Source organism: Crocodylus porosus, unplaced genomic scaffold (assembly GCF_001723895.1).
Source record: "Crocodylus porosus isolate Cpor-Errol unplaced genomic scaffold, CroPor_comp1, whole genome shotgun sequence".
In the NCBI taxonomy this organism is placed as follows: Eukaryota; Metazoa; Chordata; order Crocodylia; family Crocodylidae; genus Crocodylus; species Crocodylus porosus.
Window position 1 is genome coordinate 81,093,671 of NW_017728886.1, and position 27,822 is coordinate 81,121,492.

The 27,822-nt window shown below is 41.6% G+C and overlaps 1 protein-coding gene across 1 annotated transcript; it reads left to right on the plus strand.

Annotated features, from left to right (window-relative positions):
* Positions 1 to 6: 6 nt before the first annotated feature.
* On the plus strand, positions 7 to 27,762 carry CRTAP (cartilage associated protein). The gene is made up of 7 exons (XM_019537654.1): positions 7 to 471; positions 4,792 to 4,941; positions 5,717 to 5,888; positions 9,382 to 9,510; positions 11,227 to 11,372; positions 15,398 to 15,481; positions 25,772 to 27,762. The coding sequence occupies exons 1-7, from the start codon at positions 28 to 30 to the stop codon at positions 25,829 to 25,831; spliced, it is 1,185 nt and encodes a 394-aa protein (XP_019393199.1). The 5' UTR covers positions 7 to 27; the 3' UTR covers positions 25,832 to 27,762.
* The last annotated feature ends 60 nt before the right edge of the window (positions 27,763 to 27,822 follow it).

The window sequence follows — 27,822 nt, forward strand, 5'->3', positions numbered from 1 at the left end:
CAGTGCTGAGCTGTCGTGCGCGGGGCGATGGGCGCCGCGCGGGCGCTGCTGGCTCTGGCCGTGCTGGCGGCGGCGGGCGCGCAGTACGAGCGCTACAGCTTCCGCAGCTTCCCGCGGGACGAGCTGATGCCGCTGGAGGCCGCCTACCGTCACGGCCTGGAGCTGTACGGCAGCGAGCAGTGGCCCGAGAGCGTGGGATACCTGGAGGTGAGCCTGCGCCTGCACCGCCTGCTGCGCGACAGCCAGGCCTTCTGCCACGCCAACTGCAGCGCCGGCCCCGCCGCGCCGGCCGCCCACTTCGCCGGCTTCCCCGAGCTGCGCCTCTTCGCCGACGTGCTGCACCGGGCGCAATGCCTGCGGCGCTGCAAGCAGGGGCTGCCCGCCTTCCGCCAGTCCCAGCCCGGCCGCGACGTGCTGCACGACTTCCGCGCCCGCGAGCCCTACAAGTACCTGCAGTTCGCCTACTTCAAGGTAGCCGCCACCTGCCCTCACAGCAAGCGTGGGGGCAGGGCGCTCCGGGACCGCTAGCACGGGGGGCGTCCCCTCCGCTGGCCCCGGGGAGGACGTGGCTGGGCCACCGCTATAGAACCGAGGAGGGGGAGTCAAGGTGGAGAGAGAGCTGAGGTCCTGGGTCCAGATGTGTGTGTCCCGTCCGTCCCCCACTACAGAAAGTTGTAGTGAGAGTTGGAGAGAGGGGGGGAGTGTTGCAAATGGTTGAATGGGGGGGAGAGAGGGGTGTGTGTGTGTGTGTGTGTTGAAAATGGTTCTGGGGCTGGGGGACATGACCGTGAGGACAAGCTGAGGGAACTGGACTTGTTTGGTCCCCAGAAGAGAAGACTGAGAGGGGATATGATAGTGGCCTATAACTGCAACTTTGAAGAGGATAGAGCTGTACTGTTCTCAGTGGTGGCAGGTGACAGGACAAGGAGCAATGGTCTCAAGTTGCAGCAAGGGGCGTTTAGATCAGATACCAGGGAAAACTGTCACATGAGAAGTGAAGTGAAGCGCAGGAGCAGGTGACGGTGGAATCTCCAGAGTCTTCCTCCATTTGGAGCGGTCCTGGGTAATAGTCTCTCACAAATTGACATTGGGGTTGCATTTTTTGAAGTTAGCCTTGAGCACCAAGGTAAGGGAAGTTTAGGTTAGATATTAGGAAAAACTTTCTCACTAGGAGGATGGTAAAGCACTGGAACAGGTTACCCAGAGAGAAAAATGGGGGAGAGGAAGAAAGATGGGACCTACTTTTTCTGGGATACCAGCCTAAAAAGTTTTATTCATGGTATAGCATTGTAAGATATGATATTCTTTAGAACTGCTGCTTGAAAGCCCGCTTTATTTGTTCAAATGCCTTTGCTATATGGGGAAACTTGTACAAAACATACAGCTGTAGCACTCCTAAGGACATTTTTGCTCCACTGTAGTGGGGCTGTTTTGTTATAGCTTAAATCTTTTCTCACCTGAAATAAAGCAAACTGAAAAAAGTCCTTTTATACAGAAAGAAGCATGCTCATGTGTGCACTCTTATACTGGCATGGCTATGTGAGTCTAAATTTGTATCTTAGATTGTACCAAAAAAATTGGTAAGGTCTTGTCTCCATAGGTAACTTCCTGTTGGATGGCAGTTAGCGGGCACGAGGTGCCAAATAGAGGCCATCCCTTTGAAAAATAGTCACTCTCCTGATTTTTAAACCAATACACAGAAGCCACTTTATCCCATACTTCACCACTCATCCTTCATTCTGCTTGCCTTCATTATCCATTCCCCATGCAATGAATTAAGAGTTTGCAAAGTACATATCAAATTAGTAAATGTATTGGAGTAAAATCTGTTTCTATATAAGTGTCCCCAGTCCAGAACTGCCAGCAATTTATTTGTAAGTGTGCTCTGGGGGAGCACACTTGTCATCCTTTAAGCTACTACATTAATTCTTTTGATGGGACATATTAAGTAATGCTCTAGGCTATATAGGTTGGTGTCTCTTACTCTCATGTTGTTTGAGTTATATGTGTAATTCACTTTTTAACTCTATTGCCAATTTTAAGTGCATGGGTTCTGCCCTCTAGGAATTTTACAGATAGAAATCACTGGCCAAGAACCGTTTCTGCATTGAAGGTTTTTGTTAACAAAGAAATGTCTGCCATTTATTCCCTCTCTCCCTACTCTCTCTGTCAACACAGAGTAAAACTTTTTAGGGTGAGTTTGTATTTGTGAACGGCAGAGAAATCTTGCCACGTCTTGGGTCCCAGGAGCAGACATCTTTTTTTCCTTGAGCTTGCTCCTCTTGAGGGCTGAGTCTGTCATTCTTCAATCTGCTGCATTTTTCTTTTTCTTTTTTTTTTAAATGAAGCAAGCTGAGTCTAAAAAAAAATCCTAAACTAAGCAAAAGATAAATAAATCTCATCCTACCAGCAAATAAGCTTGAAGCAGACAGCCCAGGAGGAGAAGCAGAAATGGGTATTTGACGAAACTGCAGCTGAGATTTTCCCCTTGCATTTAGCTATGTCTGGACAAGCACATAACTATGAGCAGGGCAGGAAATGCTCCTGGCTACATTCCAGGCCTTTGACAGTTAGAGCTGACGAGCAGCAAAGCTAGTTTTAAGGGTGATACTCCATTTCTTAGTATCTGAGTTTTCTGAGAGTTTTGTGGTGTGCTTGTTCTACCTTTTTTTGGTCATGGTTTTACAAAGTCTGTTTGCATAAACTAATGGTGCCTAAGCTTTTTGCCCGAGGGCTTGAGAAGTGTTGCCAGGTTTATCCATGGCCTGGATCTGATCCACATGCTCAGTCTGGCACACAGGGTGGTCATAGCCAGAACCTGATCGAGCACCCAGGGCAGGAGTAGTTGGGGATTGGTCAAGCCATGTGGAGATGGCCCAGGACTAATTGAGCCACGTGGGACTTGGAAATTTGGTGGCAGAGGAGTAGTGGCAGTGTTAATTGCCACCACTCCCCTTTGCTAAATTTCCAGACCCCTGGGGAGCCCTGCAAGCCAGATTGCATGGCTCTGTGGGCTGCATTTGGCCCACAGGTAGAGGCACCCCTGGCATAAATTGTTTCAACTATTATAAGGACCTCTTTGCCTGTACTTGTTGGATCTTGACTTGTCATAGCATGGAGAGAGAATGATTTATGACCTATAAACATGTTCAGTTATTTCTTTTTCTTTTTTTTTTTGGTTTAGGTTTTTTTGCCCCGACACAAAGTTTTAGGTTAGAAATACATGTTTAGCTTATTAGTTCTAATGTGGCTTTAAACAAACTATGTCAATTTAAAATCTGGTCAATTAAACAAGAAATCTTACCAAAGGATGCATCTGTACAGGAGTCCAGCTGCCATGTTGTAAGTTTTAAACAACGTGTTCCTATTTTTGCTAATAGTTTTCCTCTCCCGTTACTCTATGAATGAGCTCCACAGATAACAAAAGAACCTGTCAGATTCTGAGCCTAATACAGCACCCAGAGGTTCATGTGAGTAATTAGTGTGACCTTACAGAAGAACATGTTAATTTTTTTTGCCTTGTCAGTTTCATGAACTGGTGGGGAAAAATAAAACTATATTTTCTCCGTTCTCTCTGATTAATAATCTTAGATTCCATTTACAGCAATAACAAATGAATGAAATACGCTGAACTGAGTGGTAACAATAGATCTAATAAGAATCACGTCGGCTTTATTCTGCTGACACTTTAGGCTGCTCCCTCACTGGAGCTGTGGCTTCATAAATTTGCTTTGTTTTCCTCTATCATCTTTTTTCTGGATAGTAGGTATCTTGTTTCTTTTTCATGCCCCAAAATATAGCACTTTACGCACTTTATAGCGTTTATTATAAGTTATTCAAACTTTAAGTTGCTTTATTCATAGACAGTGTCTTCTTCTGGGTCAACACTTAAAGAAACCAGATCAAATATAATACTTCAATACAGGGGTGTCAAACTTACAACTCTCATGATGGATCAGGCTCCTGTAGCTGCTACATCCAGCCTGCTGGACTACTGGCATGGGCCAGGGAATTAAGGGCATGGGATCTGTCATGACATCAGTGACCATGATGGACATGAGGGCTATGCCTGCACTGCCCCACTCACTTTGCGGACTCTTGAGGCCACTGCTGTTCACCATATATCCACTTGACCGCAGCTGTTTGCCCTGCCTCTGCCATAGCAACCAACCACTTGGCTTGCTTTTACCAGTCCTGCTAGACCCACCATGTACCCTGGGGATCCAATCCACATGAAGTCCCTTGGTCTGAATCCAGCCCAGGGCATGGGGTGAGTTTGACACCAGTGCTTTAAAATAAGTTTAGAGTAGGTGGGCAATAGGGAGTCAAGTGATCTGCTATGATCAAAAATATGGCATGTCTGCATGCCTTGCAGTACACCTGGGATATAATTTCAAAATGAATGCACATTTCTTTTGCTGTGGTAGATGCCAAAAATGATAGTCCTGCTGAAAAAAAGAACAAGATTAGGGAAAACTCCTCTTCAAACCTGCAAGGAAAATGTGTGTCTTATTCTGGTTATTCCAATGTTGAATGTGATTCTGTTTATTAAAATATGGGGGGGTTGTTAATTTTTAAACTATATTTTCCTGCTGGCTCACTTTGATATGAATTTGTTGTTTCTAAGGTAGGCATTGCAAATGGAATTAAGTTTCCATAACTTAATTAATTCTGCATATTGAACATAAATATATACAGAGAGAAACACTGAGGGAAAGTTTGACGACAGAAGAACAGACAAACTTTAAGAAACAAACTTCTTTTTAAAAGCTTCTTTTCTTGCCGTTTTAGGCCAATAATCTTCCCAAAGCCATTGCAGCAGCTCACACATTCCTTCTGATGCATCCAGATGATGAAATGATGCAAAGGAATATGGCTTACTACAAGAGCATGCCTGATGCCGAGGAGTACATTAAAGACTTGGAAACAAAATCATTTGAGGTATATTCTCTACCCATCGTCTGTTCTCCTGAGTACCTCTCCATGAATTTGGTCAAGGTCTTTATCCTCCAGTATGATCTTCCTCTCAATTTTCTGTCTGATTCTCAACTCACTCCCTGTTTTCCTCCAAATCATCCCTCTGTTCTTTTTATTTTCTTCTTTTCACAATCCGTAATTCTTGCCGTTTATTTCACTGTCCTGGAAATCCAAGTAGCCTACATATAATAGTGTTCAAACTAAAGCTCAGATCCTGCTTGGGTCTAAGCTTTTAGTAAGATTGTGTAAGAGTAGTCCATTGAAATTGGTAGGTTTAAGCAAGTGTATACATAGCAGTTACTCAGCTATGTAAGTATGCACAGTATTAGAATCTGAGATAACCAGGACAGTAAGCAAGCCATTCAGACATCACTGAAAATACATTTCTTAACAATTGTTTGCAGCTCATGGTTACATTGTAGTCTCCACTGCAAGGGCCTCAAATATCTGAAATGAAATCACAGCATCTGCTCTCTGTTAAATACCTGAAAAATTTCCTTGATTGTTCCTAGGTATTTGAACTGAAGTTGTACTATAATTGAAAACTGAGCCTCAATCAATTGTTAAGATATCTGTTTTCAGTGACGTCTGAATGACTTGCTTACTGTCCTAGTTATCTCAGATTTTGATACTGTGAACACTTACATAGCTCAGAAGTTAACCACTAGATAGATCTCTTAACACTACTACTGTTTCACAGGTTAGAAACTAATGCACCTCATTTCTGCCTGGTTTCCAGAATCTCTTTGTCAGGGCAGTGAGAGCATACAATGGAGATAACTGGAAGACATCCATCTCAGATATGGAGCTGGCACTTCCTGATTTTTTCAAAGCTTATGATGACTGCATAGCAACCTGTGAAGGTTCCCGGGAAATTAAAGATTTTAAAGAGTTTTATCTCTCAATAGCAGGTAAGTAGTTCACAGGACCTTAATTCCTGCAAAGGAGTCTTGAATTAATATTTTACTTGTCACTTATAGCTGCATGAGCATGTAGCAATATAAGTGTAGCAAAACCGCTTCAACTTTATACTGCTTCATTCAGGGTCAAAGTGAGGGAGATTTAACTTGTATTACTGTGGGCTTATTTAGACATAATAGTTGTTACAGCGTTAACTGCTGTTGTGTGCTTTTGAACTCAGCCAAGGCATATGCTCAAGAAGAGGGCAGAAAAAGCACTTCAGGGACGTATCATGGAATCATAGAAAATTAGGGTTGGAAGGGACCTTAGGAGGTCATCTAGTCCAACTTCTGCTCCAAGCAGGGTAATCCCCAATTAGATCATCCCAGCCAAGGCTTTGTCTAGCCAGGTCTTCAAGACCTCCAGGGATGGAGTTTCCACAACCTCTCTGAATAACCTGTTCCAGTGCTTTACTACCCTTCTAGTGAGAGTTTTTTCCTGATATCTAAACTAAACTTCCCTTGCCTTGGTCCTCAAGGCCAACTTAAAAAAATGCAATATCAATGCCAGGTCTTGGGAGACTATTGCCCAGACCACTCCAAATGGAGGAAGAGTGTGCTGCAGGGATCTCAGTACTCTGAAACCTCATGACAACAACAGGAGATGAAAAAATGGGAGTGACAGAAATGGTGTGTTATGGGGTAAATCAAGAATCTGGTGCCATCCACTGCACACAGAAATGCATGTCTGAGCTGCAGTAGAGACTATTGATCCTGGATAGGCCTCATCAGCCATCTTTGGACACACAGATAAGACAATCATGGAAGACAATCATCCTCTGTGACGGATTGCTGAAGAAGGTCGTGGACAGCACCAACTCCTCTCATTTTGAAGCTGTTACAAAAGCATATTTGTCCATGCCTTCTAATGCCTACTGTATGTGGGTATTGATGCTTAAAGGGTTATTGATGGCAAGGATTTCAAGATCTATGAAGGAGACAAGCTTTCTAGGGATGTATCATGAAGTGATGTATTTCTTTTGGTCCTAACCTGTTCTGCTCAGCTGTTCTGTGCTTTATAAATAAATTTATAAATCACAATTTAGGCTCTTTCTGAATGAAAGATATTCGGTGAACACAACCCATCAGCATATTGTCATCTGTTTATTTTTATTCAGAGAGGAAGGCAAAACAATGAGAGGCCAAAAGGTACCCTCTGTAGGGCTGTTTTGTAATATCACTGATATTTCTTTTGGACATAACAGTAATGTAGTGTATTTCTGCCAATCTGCCTTTTTAAAGTTTATCTTCGTGTTGGTCTAGATGGTGTCGGCTGAAAAATCATATTGTCAATGCCGATGAGTAAGAGCCTTTGCTGAGATGATGGAAACTTGGCAAGTGCTTTTCTTATCGGTATTTTACTCAAGTCACCCTTCCACTAGTCAAGTTCTGGGTTTTTCTGAATGTTCCAATTTCCAGAGTGGAAGGTACATGGCTCCTTTGGGTTATATACAAGGGTTATATCATTCTGACTTGCCCAGAGACAGAGATTGTCTCCTTTGCTACTATTAACAGAGTATCCCCAATCTTGGCATTGTCAATTTAGACACTAGCATATAAGGTTGTCTGGTTGTAAAGAGGCAGGGATGTGACTGACAACATGGCAGAGAGGGCCTTGTATATATTGATGATTATGTTGCACTTTGAGAGGTGTTATGTCCGTTGGTAGTGTATGGCAGGTTTCTAATGATCCTGGATGTTGCTGGTGATAGAGTCTGCAAGTCTGTAGCCTGAAAGTTGCATCTTCCAAAGCTGCTCTATATATGTGTTTCTTGTAGAAGGATTGCACATGGTTTCATTTTCCTGGTGATGTGTTCCAGCACTGATTGCTTGAGTGAGGTATATATATCCTTCAACATAGGAGAAGTAGGAACCCTTTATAGGTAAGAGAGGTTGCTCTGGTTCATCCTGTAATTAATATATCAAAATTGGTAAGTACATTGTATTGAAATGGAAAAAAACAAAAGTATGATTGCCCTGGTAGTGATTTTTAGTTTTACTTTATAGTTATTCATGGGAGGCACCATGAGAAGTTGTCACACTAAAAAGCTTGACACTGCTTAACAGTGTACTGGGATTCATTCCAGTACATTCCAACAGTGTACTGGCTGCACAACTTACAAGCAGATGTACTCCCTGTACTCTCAGGGCATTTTTACAGATAAAAGTGCCACAGCACTGGGTGCTTTGAAAAGCACCCACAGTTGTATAAGTGGCAGAATGCACATCAGCACTGAGAAAATGGCAGTGGTATGCTTTTGAACTAAAACACATAGAAGGTGCTTTAGTTCAAAAGTGTGCCGCTGTCATTTTCTGCATGCTGACATGCATTTTGCTGCTTATACACCTGCATGCAGCACAGTGCAGTTTGCATCAGCTCATGTGTGGAGCAAACTTGATTAATCAAGTCTGCTCCCAAGTGGCAGATCTCCAGCATGTCACAGGACAAAAGGGTATGTGTATAAATGCCCCCAAGCATTAGACCAAGTGATGTAAGACAGGCCCTAACATCATTACTGGCAATGCAGGCAAGAGAGGATGAAAATCACCTGCTTCATCAATTGTTACCTGAAGATCCAAATAGATAGAGGCTTTAAGAGGCTTAAAAGCCATAAACCGTTTATACATGAAGCTCACAAGCTCCTGAAAGAGACTGGGGATGCTGAACCAAGCCTATAGCCAGCAATGGAGAGGGCCAACTACTGGGAAAGACCTATTCCTACAGCATTTTATACTAACACCAAATGAGTTCCGATTGGGCGTGACCTTGACAGAGATGTGTGGGTCAAGCTGAACAGTGAGATCTGGATACAGACATGTGAAAACAACACTTCACAAGATGAACATCTTGGACAGCCCCCAGTGTGAATGTGGTGTCCAACAAACGGCACAGCACTTAATTGAAAGCTGCAATCTTTACAAATGCCCAGATGAGGAAGATTGAATCTGCACATTGGGCTATAATACCAGACAGTTATTCATAGATTTGGAAGTTGATATCTGATGCCATACAGAAGAGAGAGAAACTAGTGTAGCATACCAGTCTTGCAATTTTATTTACTACTTTTTGTACAAAATAAACTTACTAGCCATCCGAAAATATCATTGTTAAAAATATCTAATATACATTACACATACAACAGTAGTCCATTTCATTTGATGTAAAGTGTCTCACCACAGGCTGTCTATAGGGATCAGTAAAACCTGTTTACTGGGATTGCTGTTTTTGATGTAAATGTCTTAATCCTAATCATGTAGACATGCTGAGCACCAACACCTCTCCTATAGGTCATTTAGAATGGTGAGCACTCCATACCACTAAAAGTTAGGCCTTTGGTGTCCAGCCACAGGGATCAGTATAGAGCCAAAATACTTTGGGGACCTGGCTGGAGGTCACATCTAAGAAATGACAGATTGTTTTTTTATGGTTTCTATTTTTCTTTAGATCACTATATTGAAGTCCTTGAATGCAAAGTGCAGTGTGAAAGTAACCTGACACCAGTCATTGGAGGCTTCGTTGTAGAGAAGTTCGTAGCAACCATGTACCATTATTTACAGTTTGCCTATTATAAATGTAAGTAGTGATTTAAATATAGGTGTGATGATACAGGCAAGTTTTCTTCCTTCCTAGTTTGTCTCAGAATTAATGGCTTCCACTGACTTCTCGAATCTGTAGTTAATCTATTCCAGGCCTCAAAATTGAAGTCTCCTCTTTTGTGTATAACTGTTGCTGACATCCAAGGGAAAAAAGCCCCCAAAGGCAAAAGAAGAACAGAATACAAGTCATTTTAAGGCCAGATCCTAACAAGGATGATCCTCTCAGTTCTTATCTTAAATCACTGACAGACTTTGGGGCGGAGGGGTTGGGGAAGTGCTTTACTGGAAGAGGAAGTGTGCCTCAGTTTGACCTCATTCCCCAACATCAGTATAGATCAGGGTTTTTTGGGGGCTTCTATCTAATAGAAGATTGAATCACTGAAGCATATTGATCTATACAGATGTTGGGTGAACCAGCTCAAACTAACACAATGCCTCTTCTGGGTATGCGCTGCACTTGGCATGGGGGCTCGCTGAGCTGAAAGTAAACCGCTGTTTTTTGGGGGAGGGTTTCATGTCTGTAAGCAGTGGCAGGAATCAAGGGAAATGCCTAGCCATTACTCCTCTCTACTCAGGCTCCAGGTAGAGAAATGATAGAATTTGCATTTCAAATAGACATTTGCAGAAGAAGTGTGATTTAGTCTGTCAAATTCCTTATCACTTTTACAGGTTAAACAAATTGCTCTACCCTTCTTAGAGATAAGCTAGAGATTTTTTTTTCACCTATGTGAAATATATGAAGTGACTATCCTATCCTCCATTACTCCATTACTGTAGTATCTGAGCCCTAAATTGCCACAAGACCCCTGTGAGGTAAGGTAGTGCTATTACTCATCTTTAGGGTTTTTGTCATCCTCTGTAGTCGGGGTTGACACTCTTCTTTGGATCTCTCAAGTGTTTTTTAACAACCTTTGTAGCAGCAGGACGTTGGCCACCATGGTCTCCCTGCTTTATCTGTGGTGGATTAGAGTGTTATGTCTTGTGGTTGTATCAGGATTGACTGGGTAGTTTTGCTAATAAGTTAAACCAGGAGTGCTCAGCCTCCAGCCCACAAGTCAGATCTTGCCCATGGCATTGTATCTTCCAGACAGTGGAGCTCCTCACGAGTCCAGAAATTTGGTGGTGGGGGAGTGATAGTATTGCTCCTATCCTGCCAAACCTCCGGACCCATAGGAAGCCCCAGATCCTGTGTACTGGATCTGGCATCCAATCCCAGTGCACAGGGCTGGGCAGGGGCAGCACCTGGCCCTAGGGTTCAATCCCAATTTGCAGGAGGCAGAAGGCAGTGTCAGACCTCCAGGTCCCAGTGCTGGTGCAAAGGGGACAGGATGGGGTGGTGCCAGCACCCCGTAACCCAGTCCTAGCACACAGGGGTAGGAAGGCCCCAGTACCCAATTCCATGGCCTTCCTGTATCATATTGGGCAAGTCTCTTCATGTGTTTGGGCTTCAGTTATCATAGAATCATAGAGACCTGGGGCTGGAAGGGACCTTCAGAGGTCATCCAGTTCAACCCCCTGCCTGTAGAAATGCCACAAGATAAGGGGAAGATTACCCAACCTGTGGCAGTCTCTGCTGTTTTGTATGGTTGAGAGGAAAACTGATTCTGTCTCCCTCTGAATGTCATGAGTTTGCATAATAAAGGGAAGTGGAGACCATTTGCTTATTTACTTTTTCCTCCTGTAATTAATTTAGTGAATGACATGAAGAATGCAGCTTCTTGTGTTGCTAGCTACATGCTCTTTGACCAGAAAGATCAAGTAATGAAACAGAACATGGAATATTATAAATATCATAAAGACAAATGGGGACTCTCAGAGGAAGATTTCCAGCCTAGACCGGTAGGTTTAATGGATAAACTACCTCCAAAATACATTCTGATATTGCCCCATAATCCAAGAAAATGTAAGTTTTGGTATAGAAGAATTATTTAGCATTTTTTTCTGTCAAACACAGTTTGTGAAATATCTGTTTATTGTGCCAGGCAACCTGTGTAGAACAAGGTTTCCATAATTCTTTATTCTGTGGGGAGGGCTAGAGCCCAAAATTTGCCATAGACCTCACCTCCCAGTGCCGCTGCCTTCCCCTCCTGCCCAGTCTGAGCTCAGCCACTAGGAAGAGACTGGAGAAGCCCCAAGCCTGAGCACACAGCAGCAGTCCACCCTCACCCCATGGATATATCCAGGGGTCATATGCCCCCCATGCCTCCCCCAGGGATGCACACAGTGGCAGAAGCCCCGTCCCGTCCCGGCCGCCCCATGCCCCCCAGACAAGTTACCAGCTCCATCCCATGCCCCACCCCACCCTGGCTGGGCAGCATCTGCCCCAGCCCCAATCCCACTCCCTCTGTCACCACAGGGGCCTCAATATGTCCCCCCCACACACTCCACCCCCTGCCCCCAACAGACTTACCAGCTGGACACTGCTCTCCAGGCTGCATATTGGCAATCAGGTCAGTATTGGCTTTTACGGCTGATCAATAATTGGCCATCAGTATTGGCCCAAAAAATCTTTATTGATTCACCCCTACTTTTTACACTAGCTTAGAACTCAGTTTAGCTATTGTAGATAGGGACAAATCATGTTAAAAAGCTTTTTTTTTGGGGGGGGGGGGGTTAATTTTCATTCAGAGTGAGTAGGTGTGTGTGCTGTATTCAGAGCCAACCCAAGCAGGGGGCAGGGCCTGGGGCAAATCAGCCCATGTGGGGCCCCGCTCCCACTCTTATCCCACACACCCTGGACTCGAAGAAACTGCTACTGCTATGGCAATGGCAGTGGTGGTGGGGAAGTAGCAAGTGGCTGGATTCAGAGCCAGCGGCAGCGCAGAGTCGCTGCAGCCACTCCATCCAGCTCTGCGGGGCCCAGGGCAGTCACCCTGATTTGCATCCCCTAGGGATGGCCATGGCTGTATTGCACTTACTCATATAAGCTAGAATTCTTTCTTTAAAAAAAGAGTTATTCTTTTAACAGAGTCTGCCTGAGCCACGTTACAAATCAGTGCAGCAAGAAATCAAGAAAGTGTGTCTGTACTTTGAAAAGTACGTATGCAAAAGTGTTATGGTAGGGTTCTGAGCTCTTAGTCTCTGCCATATCAAATGTAGAGAGATGTTGAATGGATGAAGTAAGTTCAGTTTACAAGTTAAAGTTTGTTTTTGCTCTTGTTTTGTTTTTCCTTTTTAATTTTTGCCTGCCCATCCAGCTCAGGCTGAATCTAAGAATCAAACTAGTTTCTTACTAGTTTGTTTCTGCCAAGCACTAAGATTCTAAAGGCAGATTAGATTATTAATTACCCCTGTGTAGTTCTGTGATCATCATCAGGTTTGCTCACATGTAACCGACTGGACATCAGTTGATGAGTAGTATAGAATACAATGTGCAATTTTACTTTCTCATTAAGGTATGACTTCATTCCAAGCTCATGTTACTTTTGTTGAGTCAGCTTAGCTCAAGTAAAAGCAGTGACACTGAAATAACATTGGAGGTACTGCATCTTTGATGGTCCTACACACCGTTGCATTTAACACAAAGACTTGTAGGAATACATGCACTGCAGTAAGTTGAGTCACTCTGAATTCTTGTGTAGTGCCTTCTGAGGAGGTGAGGAAATTGTGAGAAGGCACAGCAGGAGTAACGGCACTTGGGTGGTACTAGCCAGTGTCCACGTTGAAGATGGGTTGTGTTTACCCGAGTTTCAATTCACAAATTTGTATTTAAAAGCACTGCCACATTTGCGTTAAAGGTTGCTGGGTGGGGATGGAGGTTGAACTAGATGCAACATTTGAGTTGCCTTTACAGCAAAGACTGTTGGCCCTGCAAAGCCAGTACAGCCCAGGGAACTCAAGTAAAATGCAGTAAAAATGCATTTTATCATGACAGTCAGCAGATGCCAGTCTGAGCTTACATCTGCCCCCATAGATGTCATTTTTACCACATTTTCATGCATACAATGCACCCCTGAATATAACTCCCACCGTGTTTTTTTTAAAGGTACCATGACAAAAAATATCTGATCAATGCCATCTGAGCTGCGGCCACTAGAGAGTGAGCCCACTCCTGAGACTGTTGCCAGCACCGTGTTCTGGTTGGGGCCCACAGCCCAATCTGACTTAGCAAATCTGGGACCATGCAACAGGGCCAATCTAACACAGCAGATCCGAGGCTGCCTGCTGATCCAGCCAGTACTAGACTCAGTGTACCAGGCACCAATCTGGCACATGGCTCCAAAGCCAGTGCACAGGGTCAGATCTGGCATGCCAGGTCCAGGGCTATGCGCTGGGTCTGACCATGGACCACCCCACATGTGGGGTGTATGGATGGGATGGGGCACTCCTCATGAGTCTGAAAGTTGGGCTGTAGGAGAGAGGGGGTGATGGAAGGGAGCAATGGCAGTAGCAATGTTAATTGTTATGGCTCCCAGTTTGATAGTAATTAACACTGCCAGTGCTCTGTCCCTCCCCCATCAAATTTCTATCCCCATGACGAGTCCTTTTCCTCACATAATGCATCCCCCAATTTTCCCCAACTGGTTTTGAGGGAAAATATCTGGGTCACAGGAAAATACATTATATGGTAACTTTTTCCAAATAGAACCTTAAACTTGGCTTGTTCTTAAATGTATCTCAAGGGCCTGTAGGGAGCAGAGTTTTGCAGTAACCACAAATGCAAGGTTCAGACATTTGAAAATGTATTTGGCATGTGCAGTAAGAGAACTGAGAGTAAGGTCTCTGTGCTGTGAAACAGAAGGATTCATAGACAACTGTCCAGAAGTTTGAGGACTACAGCTAATTTACCTGTGCATGTATAATATTTTAAATGTGTCCAGCTGTATTTGTTGGTACTTCGCTCCTCGAGAGATGAGTAAAATATGCTTGTTTTTGAGGCCCCCACAGTGAGGGAGGGAGTGGGGCTGGACCTGGGGCAGGGGCAAGGGCAGGCACTGCCCAGCAAATCACATCATAATCCCGCAGATGATCTGTTTTGCCCTCCAAGCAGTTTGTTTGTTTATTTAAGTGATTTTATACACCATAGTTCCCAACAAAAGGGAGGGAGTTTCAGAGCTAAGGAACAACTGGTGAGAACTTCCTACACTTTTTTGCCAGTGTGACTTAGTATTCTTATGCTACTTGCAAGAGATTCCTCTTGGTTGACCTTAGGGATTGCAGTGAAACATATGGGAGAAGGCAGTCCCTTAGGCATGTAGGTCACAGGCCATTTAGGGCTTTATAGATCAAAACTGGCACCTTAACTTGCATCTGGAAATCCACTAGGAGTTGCAGGGGATAGGGCCCTCAGGAGCTATGTTCATCCTTCAGACAGTACTGTATATGGCAATACCAAGAGAAGTTGCAGCTGTTTGCTATAGGCCAGGTGGTGGTGATCTACTCAGAGCACTGAAAAGAGGACATGCAAAACCAGACTGTAGACTGACTTTACATGCTGTATACTCAGCCCCAGACAGGCATTATCCCTTTTCTGCAGCTAGTGTAGAAGGAGACCACAGCACTCTCTCCATGAACATCTATGCTAACACCACAGGTAGTCTGACCTTATAGCTGCTGCATTAGGGCTCTACTACCTTTATTCCCAGATAGGCTATTTTTGAAATACCAAAAATATTAGATCTGTTTTCAGCATGACAAGGTACACTGTGAAGAAAATATTGTATAGTCTATGTTTTTGTTGCCATCTTCCTTTTACAGGTGTGTTCTTCCTCATGGGATAGTCTTAAAATCAACTCAGAATGCTGAGTCTACAATTGGCTTTTTTTGAATAGGCAAAGATGATATCTGATAACTTGGAAAAGTTTCAGAACAAAAAGTTCTCAACGTCTTATTGCCTTAATATAATACATATTCTTTTTTAATAGGATGCAGTTAGATATTACAACATAACCACACTTCAGATGGAAATGTATGAATTTGCAAAGCAACATTTAATGGATGATGATGAGGTAAGAGTTTGCTAGTGGAAGACAGTATTAAAAATAGTGCTGCCAACACCAAAATAAATGTGATATATGTAAGATTCCATAATATCCTAAATGAAATGCAGTGCCATATGCATGACGATGAAAATAATTCTTGCTATGAAAATGGTCGACCTACTTATAACTATGAATTTCCTTTCAATATGAGTTTCAGAAAAGTCTACAGCAGATTATTTATTTTTTTAAAGAACAAGACATGCTATTAACCCAAAGATAACAGTTTTATATGCTCCACATTCTGTATAATGATTTTACTAGTATTTTCTGCAGCACAAAACTGAAACACCAGGGGGAGCAAAAGTCGTGCATATATCTTATAAAAGTTTTTTCTAGGCTATTTAATTTAGCTTAAACTAGATTTCAAAGTTATTCTCATTTTGTCCCAGTAGAAGTAGTGACTCTCTGAAGAAAGTTAGAATTTAGTCATGTTAACTTAATTATTTCTTATTGCACCATTGCATTTTGGTCATCCCTTATTTCTTGATTGCTTGGCATTCATGGTCAATTGACATGATGCTATGACACAGCATGATTGCTATGCAGCATGAAATGATATATGTACTTCTTCTGTTCAGGAAAATAGCTAAATTGGTGAAAGGCCATATTTTTTTCTTCCACACAGCTGGAAAAAAATATAAATCATGGTTTAAAAAAACAAACTACCTTTCAGTTGAAACTGTGTGTGGTCCTCATCTTCCCTTCTCCATATTAAAGTTAGGAATAGCTCACTTCTGGTATAAAAATAAATGCTGTATGTAATACATATTAGAGTTACACTATCCTTAAGATTGAAACCTAGGACATATATTCCATGTTACAGCTACTGTTGGAGTGTTCTCTAGTTAAATGTAAGAGAAGATAAAAGTCACCTTTGTGATTTTTTGACTCTGTGACAAAAACAATATTTTAAATTTTAGAAGCAGTTACAAATCTGAGCTTTATTTAGTGTTTGAGTGACCTAAACCTTTGCTAAAGATAGTGTTCCACAGCTAAATTATGAGACTTTAGAAAGATGGAAAAAATCTTCAGTTGCTGCTACTAGTTCAAACTGTATAACAGACCATGTTATAAGGCTTCCTAAAGGATTAGGTTTAGAAAAAAACTTTAGGTTGTGTTTGGTTAATATGTTACTTCAGAAGTACAGTATGTCTATAAAGAGTTGCATAGTATCTTGTTATTGGAGGGTCGTCTTAAATTCATTCCCCCACCACTGCAGCTGGGAAGGTAGGCAGTGCAGGACTCAAAGAGTCTGACCCCTGTCCCCATACCACTTGCCCCTCCCCAGTGTCTGCACCCTGCACTGTGGTGCCTGCACCCCTGTTACTTGTCCCCTGTGCGCCTGCATCCTCCTGGTGCCTGCCTCCCTCAACACTGCCCCCCGTCCCCTCATCTTGCCACTTAGGCTCCACCTCTGGCCGGGGTCTAGTCTTGCTCTAGCCTGGGGCATAGAGTATATGATTGCTCCAGCCCCAGCCCAGCCACACAGCAGCTATTGCAGCAGCTCCACCTGGGACCTGGTGTTGGAGCTTGAGCTGGAGCTGCTGTCACCACTGTCACTGCTACTGGATGGGGCTGGAGCCAGAGCAGCCACATGCTCCGTGCCTTGGCTGCAGTGCACCTGAGCCCTGCTGGAGACAGAGGTTAAGAAGCAGGGAGGGAGGTTAGGGGGGCAGAGGCTGCAGGGAGTAGAATAGAGGCAATGGGGTGGGGAAAATGAGGAAAAAAACCTCATCTTGAATTTAAGTAAATATGTTACTTTTTATATACCCTGTTCTTATGTGCAAATACCAGGGTTAGCCACCATATTTTACTTCAGCCTTAAGAATAAACTTGTTTTGTAATTTTCTCTTTGCTTAGCTTCTACTTTATGACTGAAAGAAGTAACTAAGGAGGGAGGGAAGCATTCCTCCATGATGGTCTTTGACACATTGCTGTAGAAGGGATTATGGAGACCACCTTTAGCACCATGCACTGCATACGGAATAAGCTTTTGGGGGTTTTTTCTGGCAGTAACTCTTCTATTTCATCTGTTATTAAAGTAATCCATAACATATTCCCCATGAAACAACACATTACCATAGTCGAGATGAGTTTTGCAGGAGGTGATCAGGAAAATCGTATGTGGTGAGTGCTTTGGAACAAAATAACCAGGGCCTGGTGAAGTCTGAAGAAGGTTTCACACATACCCCCACTTCTGTGGAAAAACCTGCAGGGCTTTGTGGCTAGCACTTGCAGGTCCCAGTGGAGCATTGCCTTTTGTTGTTCTGCATCAGTTCTGGCGCCTTATTCCTTGTTTACCACAAGCTCCTTCTAGCTACAGAAGCATCCAAGGTCCCCAAAAGAGGCAGAAAAGGTTAAGAGCTGTACTGCCATTTCTGTTTTGTGAGGGAAGGGTCACATTTACCTTCAATCCAGCCAGTCCCCCCCCTCCCCTCCTCCTCCTTTTCCATAAGCTGAGATAATAGAAGCAGAGTCACTCTAAGTGTAAGGTCCATAGGAACAGCAATGGGCTGAGTTATTTATATTGAACTGCCTTCAATTGACACATAAACCAGTTTAAGTGACCAGAAACCAGTTTAAACCTGTAACAGAAGTTCAGTGCACTTAAAACACTTACAAAATGGCCAAAACCAGTTTAAGATAAACCTGGTTAGATGTCGTATCAGATTTAACTGATTTAGGTCAAATCAGTTTATAAAGTTTCTGTCTCAAATCCCTTCCCGGTTTAAGTTAACTCTCAGTCCCCCAGCATCCCAGGATGCTTTGCAGCCCTGGGCTGTGCTGTCTGCTTTGTTGGCCCCACCCTTCTTCTCCCTAGCTGGAGCACTATCACTGCTCTGCCTGGCTGAGAAGCAGGTGGGGGTGGGAAACCTGACTGTAAACCCCAGTCTGCCTGGTGGGGTGGAGCTGCCCCTCAGGCTTTTCCTTTGCTCCCTGCTAGAGAAGGGTCATGGCTAGAGGCTGGCCAGACTGGCAGGCTGAGGCAGAGGGGAGGGAGAGGTGTTTAAACCCCTGCCCCTGCCTGCAAGGGACTCCAGCCAGGGTATGCCTCCCTCCCTGCTTCAGCCTGCTAGCTCCCAGCTTGGGCGTAGCCATGACCCCGCTCTGCTCGAATAAGGGGCAGGGGCCTGGCAGGGTCTGCCCCTCTCTCCTCAAGGCAGACCAGGGCTGCAATCCCATGCACCCAGGGAGGGACTCCCCACCTCAGTGTGCAAGCCCTTGACTGGGGCATGGCCATGCCCCGCCACCCCTTAGCTCCCCCCCCCAGCAGGGACTATTCCCTCATTGCAAACTGGGGTTGGGTGTAGCCCAGGAGGGGGATTTAAAGTCCCTCTTCCTGTGGCCTCAGCCTCCTGGCCACACCCAAGGGAGGGACTTAACCACTTAAGCAGGGAGCGGGGGAGGAAGCCTTGGAGGGCATCTTTCCTCTCTTCCCTTTGGCAGTGGCTGGGAAGTGTGCTGTAGCACCCCCCAACTTCTTGCCTGAGCCAATTCAGGCATGTAGCTGCGTTTCCAGAATCAGAAGTGAATGTCTGTTCACTTGCTTCTTGGTTTAGTCTACGTGGTTTAGACTAACCTGCAAAGATTAAATCTATTCAGCCTCTGGCTTTTTGACTGTCTGTACTTAGTCTTTATGATTGCTGGGGATTGTCTTTCCCTGCAAAGTGCCCATATCTCTGGAATTAATTCTTTGTTTGCAAGAAGTCTATAGTCTTTAAAACAATCTGCTCTAAAGTGGTGCAAGCCTGTGGTGCATATCTTGGCCAGCTGCTGGAGAGTGATTGGGATGGTACTGAGGGAACCCTAAAGTAGGCAGCTCTAGTAAGAGGGAACAAACAGGCTGGAAGATCAAAAATTCTGCCCCAAATTGACAGGAGAGTTGAAGGAAACACAACATAGTGAGTGTTACAGGAAAACTTGTTATATTAACAATTGGAAAGAAGGGAGAAAACTTCCCTTTGACTTATACATTTTAAAATCACAGATTTCTTATTTATTTTAGATTTTTATGGTGCCCTTCCTAAAAAAAGGCTTAGGATGACTTACAATAAAAGACAATGTTAACTTATAAAAACAGATAAACTTTCAAGATAACGTAACAAAAACTCCCTAAAAATACCCCAAAATTTAAAAATTTCACCGCACTCCACTCTCTCCATTCTTCTGCTCCTTACTTAGAAAAGCATCCTTGCCCTGCCCTACCCAGCCTCAGTTTCTAACCTCCCCAGTCCCTATTCACTTCCTTCATTACAAATTTTTTTCCCCATGTTTCTTCGTACCCCCACTCACTCCCACTTCCTTGCCAGGCAGTAGACCACGTCTTCTGTGACTTGTTGTGGATTAATGTTGCTATCAAGTAGCATCACCTGTAAGCCACACACCCTATGTTGTAATATGAAAAGGAAATTACTTCACCATCAGTTTTTGATTGAGCAGTTGTCTATTAAAAGGACTCACTTGATGAGCAGTTTCTTTCTCGGTGGAAGGTATCTTAATTCTCAAATCACATAGTTAATTCTCTCCTGCTCTTTTGTCCTGCACCACACATGCCTTTTTAAACCCCAGTAGTAAAGCAAGTGTGAACAAGTTGCTTCTTCCAACAACAATGCAGAAGTTACAGGGGCCTGAGTACACATTAATGATTTTTGCATGTGTCATTCAGAAATACTGCCTCATTCCTGTTACTTTATTAATGTTTTTCCACACGGAAATGAAAAACTCTATTTCAAAAATTTAATGTATGAGAGGTGACAGAAAATATTAACACCAACTCACTATAAAATATGTTTTTTTAAGTACTTATTATTAAATATCCGTATTGAGTTTCCACAATAAAGTTACAAGAACATTACACAGTGCTGTCATTCTTGCAAAGTTGTTACTAAAAAGTAGGCTTGGCACAGGAATAATGATACATCTTGATTTCTGTTCAGACATGTAATGAATACCCTGTATAAGAAGGATCCTTAGAGGACTTAATTTAAATGTTGGGGGTTATATGAATTACATAGATTTTAAAACAGCAAAATGAATAGTATCTTTGCATTGCTGTTAATGGGCCCGATCTTCAGATGCTGTAATCTGCTCTAGTTCTAACTTTGAGAGATGGACCTACTTATAAAAGTTGAGCTCCTGGTCCATATATTCTGTGTTTTAAAATGATATTTTGAGAGATTTGTACTTGGTCAATTTGAATTACAAAGAACCACAAGTATTTTTATTATTGTTATTGCAGTTGTTACTAATAATAGTAGCAATAACAACAATAATAGTAACAATAATTATAATAATGATGATAATATTTTCATACTAAATAAGAGATGAAGAAATATTGGCATCTTTGTCTTTTCCTGTTGCTTTTTTATATGAGTATAATATCTCCATATATGTATTTGCATACATAAATAGTTGGGGTTCAAATGTACCTTTCCTTTCTATGGTGCAGAGTGCTGGCCCAATATTGCTGGTACATGCTGGAAGGATAGAATTGCTCAACTGTCAGCCTCAAGTGGGCTGTAATGAACCATAAATTGGCTGGACATTTCTTGAATGCTGATGCTGCTTCTAAATGGTTGTACTTTATAACTTTGTGTCATATGTGTATTTGCTCTGTGTGTGCATGTGTAAATGTAATATTACATCAGGAATTGAGAACAATGATACACAAACATGGGATAAAACCCCAAGCATAGGTTTTAACACCATCCATATCTATCAGAAGTAATTTAAGGGGTTTATATCTTTTTCCGCATAATGACATGGTGAGCTGTTTTAAGTGTTGCCTGAACAATTAACTTGTAAAAAAATAAAATAAAATCTAGGGCCTCATATTTCCTTTTCAGGATAATTTCTGAGTAATTTATCTTGGTGTCATCAAGGTAATAGGCTGACCACTTGCTATGTATGTTTATTTCAGATCCAAATTAATAACCATGGCCTCCATATGCCATATTAATGTAACCCACACTAATGTAGTATGCGTGTTGTTCCTGGCTAGTGGTGAAACTGCCTCTCTGGTAGTTGACAAGTCATTTAATCTGAAGTAGTAAATACTTGTGAATTTATATTCTGGCTTCAGTTCCCAAGGTAACCTAATTTGAGGCAACATTACTGTCATTATATGTATTGTTCACTCGGAGAGCTGGGGGCACTAAGTATTTTGTAGGAGGTATTAAGCACTTCCCACAATCAGGCCGGTATGAAACTATTAGCATCTATTGACAAGAAGCTGTTTTCATTAGAATTAACACTTGTGAAACATTTGCTAACCTCTGTAATGCAAAATGCCTTTTTATTTCAGTTCTGCATTCCCAACAAAGAGATGATGCCCTGTCATGTAGGTGCTAATGGGTCAAGGCTCGTGATCTCTATTCATAGGTTTTAGCATACTAATGTAATGAGCTCTTCTAACATTCCACTATAACCTAGACTGCCTTTCTATGTGGACACCACCCAAAATATGTATAATATACAAATGTTTCCTCTTCTGATGACAGGAGCAGGCAAAAACATATTTGTTTGCAATTCAGGTGCAGCAGATTTTCTGGGTACTTATTTGTGCTCAGTCTGTGGATTTGTACTCCATACTAATTTTTTTTTTCATTTCTCCTTAGATATTAAAACCTATTTGAGTTTTAGACAATGTAAGATTTTGGTCAAATATACTTATTTCTTTCTTATTCCCATATAGCACCTTCTTTTTAAGTACTACTTGTTTTTATGCAACTTTGACACGCTTTTGGGTCCAAACAAAAGGCTCTGAACTCTGGCCAGAGCATCAATGTCTTTGGAACATACTGTATTATTGATAAGGAGTAGGGCGTAAAATTCCATAAATGCATGTAATGTGAAATCAGTTATGATTTTTATCGTCAGAGCTTGAGGAAGTCAGGTTATTTAAATCACAGCAGTGATGTGGGGAGTGTGTTCTCCACCAACTATGCTCATATTGGAGATAATGCTGTCAGAATTTCATCCCCTTCCCATTTCATCTAGCTTTTGAAGGTTGCCTTTTTTGTAGGTACACTGAAAAGAAAATTCCTTTTTCATCCTGTTCCATTTTTATATATTATTAAGACATCGAAAAAAAAATCTGAGCTAAATCAAGGACCTCTGAATGCTAATAACTACAGTGAGTCGTCAGTAGGAGATGCAACTGCTCAACTCTTAAGACATGCACCCAGCATCTTACTCAGGCAAATTTAGAGATTATCCTTGAAAATTTGAGATAACACTTCTTTCACCTTGGTTTCTCTATCCATAACATTTAGGTGATGATAGTTATTCCACTAGAGTGTTGGGAGGCTTTATTTATTCATATTTGTAAAGTGTTTTAAGACTGCCAGATGGAAGGCTGTATTGAGTCAAAGTATTTTTAACAAAATTTAACTATTTTTTAACTACAGAGACATTTTTACCCTTTTCAGTATTGCTTAAGCTGCTTTAAACCAAAATGATAAATAGAGACCATGAAGCACCTGGTAATATTTGTTTTGTCCACTGTTATTGAATTGAATGCACAGATGTTTCTAGTGAGTTAAAAGTAAAATAAACTATCATCCTTCAGGAACTGCTGAAACCACTTTATAGTTTGCAGAAGCTCCAGCAAAGCTTTAAGACAGAACTATGAAGTAGGAGCAAGAGCAGCACTTATTTCATAAGGCTACCATCCTATTTATTATTTTGTTTCAGATTATTTTTGTTCTTGCTAATTCCCAGTTTTAAAGAACTTGATATTATTTTAATCATGACCATAATATGCTTATAAAATATGCTTAAAATAACCAGAACTACCTCAATTCTTTACATTCCTTTTACTGACCACGGAGGATATAATCTCTTTCCCCATCTGTTCAGGGGAATGAAAAAAATGTCTAGATTCAAACCACTGTTGGATCTTTTGGTGTGCTCTGTGCCTTATGATGAATACATTCTCAGACAAAAACTTGCTTAAAATTTAGCTACCATTGTAAACAGCTTTTCTTGCACCATAATGCAGCATGATGCTTTACAGGTATAAGGAAAAACAATGCTCCAAACTTCATAGTCTACAGCCAGTATACCTAGAAAATGAATATAGTCAATGGAAAGAATAAAAAAATAAAAGAAAGAAAAGAATGACAGTTCAAATAAAGATCCACTGTGTTGAAAACAAATATTATATTAATTATGATATTCCTAGTTCTTAACCATAACAAACCATTCAGATTTTTCAATAGAATACTTTCCAAAAATAAAAAAGCTGATTTAGATTTTTGTTTCAAATATTAACAAAGTATGTTGAACTTTTGGGGAGGGATCATTTTGAAACATATTGTTGTCGGACACTTCTTGTCTTATTTTATAAAATAACATATGACGTCAACATTGAACCATTGTCATTGCTATAAATATGTCATTCTCTCAGCTGTCTCTTATGGGAAACCTTGAATTTTTGTTTTTGGTCAAATTTAGAGTAGCTGTTTCCCAAACAAACAGAATTTCCTGTAAGAAAGAAATTCCAAGCTTTAACCAGCACTAGAATGAGTGTGGGTGGGTCAAAAGAAGAGGAGCTGATCAATGATGACTTGAATGCAAGGCAAAATGTTTTGAGGGGATGTTTTGAGGTCCATAGAAGCATCTGAAGAGGAACAGTACTGCAGATATCAAGAAGTACATGGGAGGAGGGTTTAGGAATAAGTAGAATGTGCCAAGGCAATGATGAATTTGCAGACAGGGGTAGATCTAGAACAGGGGTGGGCAATTATTTTGGGCAGAGGGCCGCTTGCTGAGTTTTGGCAAGCCATCAAAGACCACCTGACAGGCAGCCAGGGGCAGATAAATATTATTTTTCTTAATTTTGGGGGGGGGCCCCGTGGGCCGGATAGAATGGCCTGGCAGGCCGCATCCAGCCCCTGGGTCGCATTTTGCCCACCCCAATCTAGAATTTTGAAAACAGGAGGGTACAGATGGTGAGGTGCATCATCATGTATGAAACAACACATGTTTTTCTCCAGTTAAAAATAAACTAGAAGCTGTACTAATAAGCTAGTGGCCTAGGGCTGTGATATTTAGTTCTATTTGTTTTCATTTTAATCTTTAACTTCATTGGAATGAGTTGAAAACAACCTGCAGGGCTGTGAAATAGGAGCTATGTTACCAGGAGGAGCTAACAGACAGCAGAATTGCAGAACAAAGAATAACTTGATTGGTGGAACAACAAGACTACTAAAAAGAAGAGAGGGTCATTAACTCCTGTGCAATGAAGAGTTTAGAAGGGAATTAGGTAGATTATAATGAGCCATGAGGTAAGTTGACTCCCTCAGCATTTCCTGCCTAGAAATGTTTCTGCCACTGCCAGACAGTTGGTTTTATACTTTGGGTGAAGCATGAATCAAAGTGGGGTGGGGAGAATGCAAGTGCACCATTTCCACCCCTGTTGGCAGGGTACAGTGTGGGAAATGACTGAAGTTTAATGCAAGCCAGGATCGATCTTTATAGCTAAAAGGATCGATCTTTATAGCTAAAAAAAAAAAAAATTAGGTTTTTAAATTTTGTGCAGAAAAAAGTATGGTGCTGAAAAAAATTTCAGTTAAATTAGAACATAAAAGTAAAAATTCTTCAGCATTAATTCTGGCTCTGTGTTTCCACAAATCAGAACCCTATGATTCCAATCACGGAGAGATCACAAAAACTCTGTTTTATAATATTTTTAGCTGTACTTAAAGTTGTGGATTTGTACTTGAAATATGGAAGATGTATGTTGTGAGGAATGGTGAACACATGGAGCAGGTTTATTCATTGGGAGAACAAGCTATGATTCAAGATTAAAGTTAAGAGCTGTTTGCAGAATGTTTACTTTGAATTTCTGAGGTTTCTAAAGTGTTTTGATTTTCAATGTGAAGTTGCAACTTCTTAATTTTATTGGATGTTTTTGTGTAAGCTGAAAATGTCTGTCTGCTTATTTTTCTTGTAATCTAGAAATTTCCTTAAGCATACCGTATTTAAAACTCTATAACCCTACTGTGGATCATATTTTCCTTTGTTAATGTCTGTATTTTGCTTCTAGACAGTGCTTGACACCAGTCTGGGTCATTTCATTACTTGTAACAGCTCTTTGTGATAACTTGAACATGTGTAAAGTGCTACATAGAACAAGTCTGTCCTTGATAGCTTTTGCTGCAGCTTAGTTCTTGGTTGAGATGTCCAGCATTTTACTCAGTCATTTTACTGTCAATAATTAACTTGTTTCCTGCTTAACTTGAATCTTTTTAGGGTGAAGTTGTAGAATTCCTAGATGAACTCCTAGAAGTGGATGAGAACAGCGAATCCTGATGAATAAAACCACATTTCTCTCTTTTTAAGTGAAGATCCACTGTTGTTCCTTCATATCATCTTCTGTATTTGTAACTCATGTTAGCAACACCTTGAAGTTGTACTTTTAAGCTCAGTCAAAGCTCACAAGAATCACTTCCATGGCATTACCACCATGTTGCACTGACCTTTTCACAAGCGTGGCTTGTATGTTTTCAAATACATGTGAGGCACATGTGATTTGATCTTGACTTCAATTTCTTTAAAATAGTATTTAAAAACAAAAACAAGCTCTTCAGAATCTCTGAACTGTCATTGAGCTTTTCACTCAAATTGCTCTAGTAAATTATAATAGGCCAACTCTGAAGGGCTTTTGCCAGGTTATGAATTAAGCCAGTGGTTTTCAAACCGTGGTCCACAGAATTTTGGGGGTCAGTGATAGTTTATCGGGGTTCAGCAAAGAGACCAGAAGTAATGGCAGAACTGGCTGGATGATGGTGTGCCACCATTGTCCGGCCAGGTCACCTGGCTCCACATCAATCTTTAGGATAGGGGTAGTGGTTCTGCGGCAAGAGAAGTAGTATGAGAGGGTTCTGTGCTTTTTATGAAGTTTGAAAACCACTGAAATAAGTTATTGAGGAGGGTGTGCCAACTGTGAAGATTGTCTGAGGTGTGTAACAATATTGTTTGAGTAGGGCTTTCCCCATGATAAACAGTAAAATTATTGGAAATCTCAGGGCATCAGAAAGTTGCCAGCACATTACACAGGAAAACTGTTCCAGACCTCAAATAAGGTTTTAAACAAAGCACAGCTCTACTTTTACATTGGCTTTGAGAATTTCCTTCTGTTGGTAATTCTGATCTTTTAAAAAAAAGTGAGGTTCTATGACATGAAGCAGGAGGTCACTTAGCTATTTATTGAATCAACTCTGTCCTTCCTGCTGTTCTCATTTCTTGCTCCGTCATTTCAAGCTCAGTCCTGCAGATATCTGCTTTCGTAGGTAATCCTTGCCCATGTGAAGATTTAATCTTGTAAAAATACAAATAATGGTGTGTATGATCAAGCTGTTTCAGTTTGAGCAGCCTGCATATTTTTACTCATAAAAGGAAATAAAGGTAAAAATATTCGGTCAGCACAGCAAGCATTTAACTGCCACCTGCTAGTGGTAGGTAGAAAGAGTGTTGGGAGACTGAAAAATGACATGTCTATTATATACAGGTCAAGATCATGTTGCATAAGTGTTTCTAAAGCCACAAATATTTAAATGTAACTGGTAAAATACTGTTCTATTGAAATCAATAGCAAAAAAGGCCCATTCACTTTAACAAAGCTGGGATTTTGGCTTTGCATTTCATATCTTTCTTTTTCTAAGACTGGCTCCTGCCAGGGAGTAAGCCCTGTTCCCTTTAATTGGAGACAAGGGTATTTAGCCCCTTGCATGAACTAAACTGAGCTCTTGCTTGGATATCCAATGTGAGCAGCTAAACCGTGAGAGCAAATTCAGTAAAAAGAATGTGAAATCTTGCTGAACCACCCATCACTGCTGCAAATTCACTTGTGTGTTTGATCCCAACTACACCAGAGAACCAAAGGAAAACCACAGTTTAAGGAAGAAGTGTCTTTGGTTATCCTTCAGTCCCTAGTCAGAATGGAATATTTTGAAATATGATTAGAGATATATACTCACCTCAGATTCTCCAGTGTAAATCCTGATTAATCCATTGAAGCCAGTGAGCCAAAATCTGTACACAGTCATAACACTAAATCCAGCATAACTCCATCAGCTTCATTGAATTTATGACCATATAATAGGAAAATTTGGCCTTACTCAGTGCCTAACTGCTTCGGCAGAGGTGGCACATTTCAGATTTCCTTGCACTTATTATTGTTCTTCACAACATTGTGCTTGTATTTATTGTAACTTTTGTGCAAATTCAACTTCTTTGCCTTTTAAAAAATGTAAACAGTTTATTGTAAGGTAGCTTTCATTCTATACATACCATTATATTAT